This window comes from Eulemur rufifrons, chromosome 2, assembly GCF_041146395.1.
Source record: "Eulemur rufifrons isolate Redbay chromosome 2, OSU_ERuf_1, whole genome shotgun sequence".
NCBI classification, from domain to species: domain Eukaryota; kingdom Metazoa; phylum Chordata; class Mammalia; order Primates; family Lemuridae; genus Eulemur; species Eulemur rufifrons.
In genome coordinates, this window is record NC_090984.1 from 55,091,407 (window position 1) to 55,101,765 (window position 10,359).

The 10,359-nt window shown below is 34.4% G+C and overlaps 1 protein-coding gene across 1 annotated transcript in view; it reads left to right on the forward strand.

Moving 5' to 3' along the window:
* Window positions 1-6,197, forward strand: part of DPH6 (diphthamine biosynthesis 6) — a 170,375-nt gene extending 164,178 nt beyond the window's left edge. Inside the window, exons 8-9 of the mRNA XM_069461940.1 lie at window positions 3,616-3,703; window positions 4,933-6,197. Of these exons, the coding sequence (XP_069318041.1) occupies window positions 3,616-3,703; window positions 4,933-4,986 (142 nt within the window). The 3' untranslated portion in view covers window positions 4,987-6,197. The remainder of the gene's footprint in view (window positions 1-3,615; window positions 3,704-4,932) is intronic.
* The last annotated feature ends 4,162 nt before the right edge of the window (window positions 6,198-10,359 follow it).

Consider the following 10,359-nt stretch of genomic DNA (forward strand, 5'->3'; position numbering starts at 1 on the left):
CTCAGAATTGAAAACTAAAATCCTAAAGTTGTGTTAATGAAAGCAATCATTTTCTTCTCTCTGTTAATGCACACATTTTTTCAATGTCAGTATTTAAGATCCTATATTTCTATTTGAACTGTCAGTATTACTATACTACTGCTACGAAGTTGCTACATATGAAATAGATGGATGGATGAAAGAATAAGAATGAAGGAAGGAAAAAAAGACTAAATACTATTGAAAACACTGTATACTCATTTTCCACTTTCCCCACCTACTCATGTCTTCTACCCACTCAAGGCATGACTCAGTACTGAGCACCGTAATGTGATGTTTCAAAGTGAAGATAAAGCCAGTACTTTACCTTACTTGCCTTCTCATATTAATTCCATGTCACCTGGGATTTTATTTAAATTTATGAACTATTTTCCTTATATTTAAATTTTCAGACCTACTAGCCTTTATTTTTATTATGCTAGAGATGTTATATGGTATTATTGGTACATATGTGCACATACATGAATATGTTTATATACAATATGCATATATGAGAAAGTATGTACAGTCATGTATCATTTAATGACAGGGATACATTCTGAGAAATGTGTCATTAAATGATTTTGTCTTTGTGCAAACATCTTGGAATGTGCTTACACAAACCTGGATGGTAGCCTACTACACACCTAGGCTATATGGTATAGCTTACTGCTTCTAGGCTACAAACCTTACAGCATGTTACTGTACTGAATACTGTAGACAACTAGAACACAATGGTAAATATTTGTGTATCTAAACATAGAAAAGAGACAGTAAAAATATGGTATAAAAGATAAGAAATGGTATACCTGTATAGGGCACTTACCACGGATGGAGCTCACAAGACTGAAAATTGTTCTGGGTGAGTCAGTGAGTGAGTGGCTATATGGTTATTTATTTAACAAATATCTAAGGAATACCAGGCAATGTACTCTGTACTGGGCCAGAGATAGAGTGGAACAGGGTCAGACAAAGATGAACAGAACTGCTCTCTCCCTCAGAAGGAAGACAGGTGCACAAATACATAATTATAACATAGTGGACATATTGTGAAAGGGCTATAAACATAGTACTAAAGCACATAAAGGAGAAAACTAGCACTGTGTGAGGCTGTTAGAGAAGGCTTTCTGGAAATAACATTTGAGATGTCTGTGAGGATAAGTGTGAGTCCACAGGGAATATCTGTGTACATTTTAATGAATACAGAAACCATATGTTTGAGCAAGAGAGGTAAACAGTGCCTCGGCCCGAAACTAGTGCAGTTATCTTTTTACTGGAGAGTTGGGAACAAAGACCATGGCTGAGTTTCAAAAGATAATACCAGAGTTTTTTTTTTTTCTTTTGAGTTGAGAGGTAGAGCGTGACCCCACATCTCAGGAGCCTGGTATCATGGAAGAAAGGCTCAGGGCAGACTCTGCTGCCCTTTTGATGTTGTAAGTAGGGGTGAGCCTAACACAGCAATGAAAGGGAACATGGGTGAATTCGTGGCTGTGGAAAAGCCTCAGCTGTATGAGAGGTGATGACCATCACACCGATTACTTGTATTAATAAGGAAAGGGGAGGAGGACAGCCAATTGGAAAGCCTTATTGCTGTGGCGTAATTGGTCTTAATTTTCTGGGTTAATCTGAGAATAATCTGATAGATTCTCCTTTTTAGATTCAGAGAAATCCATGAAACAAACAGAAACCAGAGATCCTTGAAAGTTGAGTGTCAGGTGGTAATTTATGAAAAAGAGAAGACCAATCGTGGCATTATTCTATTTGAAAATAAAAAACTGTTCATTTGCAATCTAGTCTCTCCCAGTAAGCTCTTACTTTATATACGTGAATAAAATGATGTTAGTCAATTAGAGATTATGGATTTAATAGAATCCATAAAAATCACAGTTGTCTTCATTTAGTGCTCAGAATGTTATATATTCTCTCTGAATAACAATCTTGATTCAGAGTACAGTAATTACATCAGTTAAGTGAGTTATTTGCTGTCCTCCTTCTGTTTCTACTGGGGATAACTAACCTAAGAAAGGAGAACCTGAAGTCCATTCCACAGAGATAGTATTGGTTCAGGTTAATTATAGTTTTGGTGGACTCCGTTGTCAAGAATATCAAAGCCAAGCTGCCTAGATTAGGCATAATTAAGGCTCAAGGTCAGTTTCCAAGGCCAAGGTCAAGAACAGAGAGATTAAAATTTAATATACGAGTGAGATCATAAACAGGAATTGAGGTTTGAATCTGATTAAGGAGCCAAGATAGGACCAGAGCAGGCAGCTCTGGAGGAAATGGAGAAACAGCAAGGTTAGGGCTAACAAACCAAGTGGAGGTCAAGCAAGAGGGGCAGGAGATAGCAAGCAAGAGGGCCACCCCTGTACTTTCCTTTTCCTCCTCCTTATCATACCTGGAGACATGTTTTGGTTGATGTAGCCTGTGAAGGCAAGGTATATATTTCTTTCCACCAGGATCCTAACTCTAATGATTCTATTTCTGTTCTAATATAAGTTGCTTTCCTTTTAATGTCATAGAAGTCCCTTTTAATGTTATTTTTCTTAAGCGTTAGCAAGAGGCATATCTTATACTAAAGGTTCATGAATGATAATTTGTTTTTTTGATCATCAAACATACTTTTTTCTTGATCTTGAATCTTTCAAGTGGGAAGTCAACATATTTTGCTTGTGAAAATTTAATATTCTAGAGCCAAATATTTTGAGGTTTCTTCTGTTGCTGCTGAGTAACTTTGCATCACAAAAGTGAATCAAGAATGTGTTTAGATTAGTGGCAAAGAGTCAAAGTAAAGATTTATTTTGCTGTGCTACAGTGTCCAAAATCCTAATAATCTATTAACAATGGAACTACTTCCCAAGGCATTTAAGAGAAATGAGTAATTTCTATTTTTAAATTTTTAGTTGAAATGCAAAACATTGCTCTCTTAATAAACAATAAAAAATAATTAGTTATTAGAACTTCACACATAATCTTAGTTTTTCATATGTGCTTTACAGGGTATCTTTGATAAAAGTTGAGTTAATTTACGTGTATCCATATGGTGCCAGCAAGCAGTTCATACCATTTTACCTGAATGTGGTAATTACTATGTCAGACAATCAATTTTAATAGCAATGATATTGCAGTGTGAAGAGTTCATCTAGAGCTTAAAAACCATCACCAGTACTTCTTTTGTGAAGGATAATTGAGATTTTGTGTGAAACACTGAATGAATTACCTCTTGAAAATGAAAAGAATAATGAAGATAAAGCACTAATGTTTAATGCTTAGCCCATACCAAGAAAATTTGTGAAAATGAAATTGAACAGGATTTTAAGTCTCAAAATTTTTTAGAGAGCTTTGAGTGAACCTAAAAGTTGAACTGTGTGTCCAAGTAAAGATGAAAAGCTTCACTGTTTTTTCTTAAAGCATAGTATTCTCAATCCTTTTCCCAATTACATATTGGATTATTAAAAAATATATATTAATCACAACATGTTGTATACCAGTGGAAATAAATACAAAACAAGAATTTTTGGTCTTTTCTAGTCAGTAGCAGGAGTGATTTGCCATAACTTACATAGTAAATAAATACATTATAAAATTTTTGTATTTTAGGGATTCATCAGAAGTAGTCATACATTCAGCTGATGCATTTGCACCTGTGGCTTATCTACGCTTTCTAGAATTGCACTTGGAGGACAAGGCAAGTAAATCTAAGATTGTTATTTCATTAGAAAATTGAGATATATGCACTGACTCTGTATATATAATTCTGTAACAAAAGATAACTGGATAAAGAAAATTGATTTTAGCATTGGTGTTTTTTTTCAGCTACTCAGTCAATAACTACGAATTTTACAGATTTTTATAGTTTTGAGAGCTCTATATGATACTAAAGATATTACATTTCTAAAGGGCTTGTAGATCAATTGAAAAGGGAATAATATATACATTAAAAATGAAAAGACAAGACAATATAAAACCAAGTATTAAATCATCTGGCAAGATAAGAATTAGGTTATTGTATATAAGTATTAAGGGAAAGGTTTAAGGATAAATTGGATCTTCATTATACCAAACCCAAAAGAGGAAAAGGAGAAATAAAACCTTTCCAAAAATATCCATGGGAACAGAAGTACAAGTAAAAGATGGAAAGTGAGGTAGAAGTGCAATAAGTAGTTTTATTTTAAATACATTGATTGTCAAAATACAGCAGAATTTCAATTTAAAGATGTTTTGTGGAATAAAGATATGGATTAGATCCTTCAATTAAAAGGTCTGATCCTCGAGATGTTGCTTTATATTGATCACCATAGAAATGAGAGCTGAAATTATGTGAGGAAATGAGAGTAGCAACAGAAAAAGAATTTTTAAAAGTCTCCTGTATCTTTAGTATCCTTTCCCCAAGTCTTGAGGCACACCAATAGATATATATACTATATGACAGGGAATCTAAAGGATTAAGAGGATTAATGAGAATTCAGCAAAGGCAGGAAAAGAATGGTAATGCCAGAAATCTCAGAAAGAGAGAGTTTACACAAGTAAAGAATAGTTACTGGTGTCAATCCTTCAGAAAAATGATAGACAGGATTGAAAATAGGTCATTGATTTGGGCTGGATGATAACTATTGGTGACCTTTTACCAAAAATCTGGTAACCCTCAAGAGAATGAAGTTATACTACCCAGACATCTTTCAGACTCAACTTTACTTCTAGGTCTCTGCAACTTTTGCTGCTGTGTAAACACACAGAAAACCAAAACCACCAGATTTTTATTTAGACACATGTCACCTTATTGTTTTGGTATTTCAGTGGTCTTCATAGTCCATTTATTTGTACTATTGCAGATAGTAATGTTACTTCTTTAAGGTGGGATATTCACTGACACTGAATAAATTTGGTGCATTTTCTTTCTTTCTTTTTTTTTTTTAGGTGTCCCCAGTGCCTGACAACTACAGCACATCTAATTATATTCATAATTCTTGAAAAGCATTTTTGAACATTGTTTTCACTAAGCTGCCATTTCTATACAAAGGAATTACATAGTTTCTCAATTATTATGATTTTTTTTCTCATTATCTTTTCTTTATTTCTTAGAAAAACATACCTTAATCAGAAGTAGTTAATGGAACCATTTATTAATTGGTAAAATGTCAATGGCTTTTTCATTATTATTGCCAACTTTCTCAGGATTCACTCTTTCTTTTTTGTTAACATATCCTCCCAATGACCTCTGTGTGATATGTGCCTCTTATTTTTCCTTTTACTTCATCTGCAACCCTCATTCTGTAACATTTCTTTTCTTTCATCACACTAGTGTCTCTTCCTCCTTCTCTCTTTCTTGTTCCCATCTCTGCCAATAATGTCATGATACAGAGGCATTTGAAAATGAAGATGAAAATGTGGTAACTTTATTTAGCCAATCAAACTTATTCCACTGGATGTCACCGAAGTGATTTATCATTTTTGTTTTGAATACATTTATGTTTCAAGAGTTTCAACATTATTGCACAATCAAGAAAAATGTCATTAACTCTTACTTGTTATTTTATAACTGATTTTAAAAATGTAATTTTTCAGCATTACTACGTTGACCATAGACAACTTTAAAAAAAAATAGACTTTATTTTTTAGAACAGTTTTAGGTTCACAGCAAAATAGAGCAGAAAGTACAGAGTTCCCCTATACCCTCTGCCTCCACTCATCTTCCCCACTATGAACATCCAGCAACAAACTAGTACATTTATTACAATTGATGAACCTACACTGACAGACCATTATAACTCTAAGTCCGCAGTTTACTTCAGGGTTTACTCTTGGTGCTGTACATTGTATGGGTTTTCACAAATGTATAATGACATATATCCACTGTTACTGTATTATACAGAATAGTTTACTGCCTTACAAATTCTTTGTGTTCACCTATTCATCCTTCCCTCTCTTCTAACCTCAAGTAACCACTGATCTTTTTACTGTTCATAGTTTTGCTTTTTCAGAAAGTCATGTAGTTGAAATCGTACCATATGTAGCCATTTCACATTGGCTTATTTCACTCATTAATATGCATTTGCATTCCCCCATTTCTTGTGATGGATTGATAGCTCATTTCTTTTTAGTGCTGAATAATATTCCATTGTCTCAATATATCCATTTATCAGTGCACCTACTAAAGGACATCCTGATTCCTTCCACATTTTGGCGATTATGAATAAAGCTGCTATAAACATCCATGTGCAGGTTTTTGTGTGAACGTAAGTTTTCAATTCATTTGTGTAAATGCCGAGGAGCACAATTTAGTTTTGTAAGAAACTGCCAAACTGCCTTCCAAAGTAGCTGTACTATTTTATATTCCCACCTGCAACAAATGAGAGTTTTTGTTGTTACATCCTCACCAACACTGAGTGTTGTAAGTGTTTTGGACTTTTGCCATACTAGTAGGTTTGAAGTGTTATCTCATTGTTAGTTTGCAATTCCCTAATTATATATGATGTTGAGTGTCTTTTAATATCTTGGGGGTTTTTTTGTTTTTTTTTTGCCATCTGTATATCTTACTTGGTGAGGGGATGTTTTGCCCATTTTTATTTTTTAAGTTTTTATTTCAGAGTACTATAGGGGTGTAAATGCTTTGGTTACATAAATTGCCTTTGCATCGCCCAATAAGCATGCCCATCCCCCAGACAGCGTGCACCACATCGATTAGGTGTGGATTTATGCATCCCCTCTTCCCTCCTCCCGCCTGCCCTATACCCTCTGAGTGTTACTTCCCATATGTGCACATAAGTGCAGATAGATTAGTACCAATTTAATGGCAAGTATATGTGGTGTTTGTTTTTCCATTCTTGTGATACTTCACTTAGAAGAATGGGCTCCAGCTCCCTCCAGAATCATACAAGAGGTAGTTCATCATTTTTTATGGCTGAGTAGTACTCCATGGTGTTCATATACCACATTTTGTTAATCCACTCAAATATTTATGGACACTTGGGTTGTTTCCACATCTTTGCAATTATGAATCATGCTGCTATAAACATTTGAGTGCAGATGTCTCTTTTATAGAATATCTTTTTTTCCTTTGGATAAATACCCAGCAGTGGGATTGCTGGATCAAATGGTAGTTCTACTTTCCATAGAGGTTGTTTGTACTAGTTTGTAGTCCCACCAGCAGTGTATGAGTGTTCCTATCTCTCTGCATCCATGCCAACATTTGTTGTTTTAGGACATTTTTCTTCTTTTATGAGACAGAGTCTTACTCTGTCACCTGGGCTAGAGTGTCATGGTGTCAGCATAGCTCACCTAGCAACCTCAAACTCCTGACCTCAAGTGATTCTCCCACCTCAGCCTCCCAGAATGCTAGGATTACAGGTATGAGCCATCACACCCAGCCTGTTTTGGGACTTTTGATAAAAGCTATTCTCACTGGAGTTAGGTGATGTCTCATTGTGGTTTTTGATTTGCATTTCCCTGATAATTAGAGATGTTGAGCGTTTTTTCATATGTTTCTTGGCCATTAGTCTATCTTCTTTTGAAAAGTTTCTGTTCATGTTATTTGCCCACTTTTTAATTGGGTTATTTGTTTTCCTGTTATTGAGTTTTAAGTGTTCTCTGTATATTTTGGATAATAGGTCTTTTTCAAATTTGTCTTTGCAAATATTTTCTCCCATTCTATATGGTTTATCTTCTTATCCTCTTAGTGGTGTCTTTCACAGAGCAGAAGTTTTTAATTTTAATGAAGCCCAGCTTATCAATTATTTCTTTCTTGTATCATGCTTTTGGTATTGTATCTAAAAAAGTCATCATCAAACACAAGGTTATCTAGATTTTCTCCTGTGTTATCTTTTAGGAGTGTGATAGCTTTGTGTTTTACCTGTAGGTCTATGATAGATTTTGAATTAATTTTTGTAAAGTACGTAAGGTCCAGGTATAGATTCATTGTTTTATGTGTAGATATCCAGTTGTTTCAGCCCCATTTGTTGAAAAGACTATCTTTTCTCCATTATACTGCCTTGTTCTTTTGTGTATTTGTGTGGTCGTTTTCTGAGCTCTGTAGTCTGTCCCACTGATCTATTTGTCTGTTCTTTTGCCAATGCCACAGTCCTGATTATTGTAGTTTTATGGTAAGTCTTGAAGACAGATAGTGTCAGTTTTTCAACTTTGTTCTTTTTCTTCAATATTGCATTGACTATTTTCTGTCTTTTCCCTCTCTGTATAAACTTTAGAATCAATTTTTCAATATCCACAAAATAACTTGGTGGGATTTTGACTGGGACGTTGTGTTGAATCTATAGATCAAGTTGGGAAGAATTGACATCTTGACAATGTTGAGGTCTTTCTATCCATGAATATGTAATAGCTCTTCATTTATTTAGTTCTTTGATTTCATTCATTGGAATTTTGTTAGACATCTTTTTTTAATTTCATTATTATAACTTAATATGTTAACTGTTGCCTCAGTTAGGACTGTTTGAAGTTTTTCTTGTTTTTGTTTTTGTTTTGTTTTTGAAAATAACAGGCTTTGTGGTAGTATTCTTGGATATATCCAGACAGAAATAGTGAAAGCTGCTTTCCCAGAAATTCCATTGCATCTCAATGGCTTCAGTTAGCTGATAGGCCCATCCCTGAATCAGTCTTAGGGTCTAGGGTAAAACTTTGATCAAGTCACCAGCTTTATTTCTGAGCCAACCCATATAGTAGAGAATGGGTTGTTTAGAGGGAAAACCAAGTATGATTACCAAAAGAAAAATGAATAACTGCTGGAGAGCAAAAATGATAAGTACTATTCTACATGTTTTATCAAAATCACACTGCTGTTTCAAACTCATATGAACAAATTAACCACATTCCATCTCAAATAACAGTAAGACCTAGAATGCGGTACCTTGAATCTTATTCTCAAAAGCAATCTGTTCCCTAAATTCCTTCAGTTTTTGTTTATTCTATAACACATTTGCAATCTAGCTTGACCTTAATTGCTTTGATGAACTGCTGTTGGCCTTTTCTCAGTCTTTATAATCCTTAATCCTTTTCCTTGATAACAATGGCCACCATCTCTCTGAAAATTTCCTCTATAATGGTTGTACACTGCTATACTAGTCTGACTTTTCTTCTTTCTCTCTCAAGATTTCTTCTCTCTTCAGTAGCTTCTCTTCTTCTTACCTTCAACATGTACATGTGCTTCAAGTTCTTTTTATGGGTCCATTCTTTTCAACATTTTCTCTTTCTGGAATTATCTCTTTTCCCACAAGTTTAATTTTTACCTCTTTATGCATATGGTCTCAAGTCACTCTCTTTCTAGTCGTTGTATTAATATCTACTCTTTCTCTTTAACTCTATATCCTTATTTCTAACTGGCTGCTGGGTATGGCTGCCAATGTGTATTAATATCATTAGGTATAAAACTTGAACTCATTTTCCCCTCCAAGTTTACCTACTCCCTGTCTTTTGTTATTTAACACAACGGTTTCCCCCACCCCTAGTAACTGAGGAAGAGAATACTGGCCATCATCTCTTAAGGTATCTCTCATTTACCATGAACATTCATTCAATTGGTTATCTAATCCTTCATATTCTGGTTTTAATATATCTCTTCCATCATTCCATCCCTGTGCCCATCTCTCTAGTTTAAGGTGTATCTTGCCCACACTCTTGGACAAGATACAGCTAATTTAAATGGACCCCTTACTTTTAACTCTCCACATTTAATTTAATTGCTATATTGATTTTCTTTCTAATATTTATTTTCCTGTATAAAATTTCACAATAGTGCTAAATTATTTTCTAAATGAATAAGATGATTAGCCATGAATTGAAGACCATCTGATATATTGATGTAATGTGTTTTTTCAGTCTTGCTCTCAGGACTCCCCTACATGTATCTTTTGTTCTCGTAATACTGGACCAATGGATACTTTCTTATTATGCCTTCTGCTTCTGTCCTCTCTTGCCTTTGCTTGTTCCATCTTATCTGCTTTCCTTTCTTCTTCCCTTTAACTGTTTACAATCCTACCCACATGTAAGATTGAACTCAAGTGCTCTTATACGTTTAGCCACATAAGATGAACTGCTATAACACTTTGTTTCTTCCTTTCTTTGGACAAGTAACTTTATTCAGCTTTATATTATAGTTATGTAAGGACTTATTACTCTTCTAGGTTGCAGATGTCTTGAGGACTGATCCTTTTTCATCTTCTTACCCTCTGTAACAGCTGTTAGTTCTGCAATAAGAACTTTTTAATTTAACTGATTGTTATTTTCATACTTAAGTTTTTTCTTCATATAGAATCTTAGAGACATGGGTTTCCATTTCATGTTGCATACCATTTAATGAGAGTCCCTTCTTGTTTATCTTTTTTGATCTTGTTG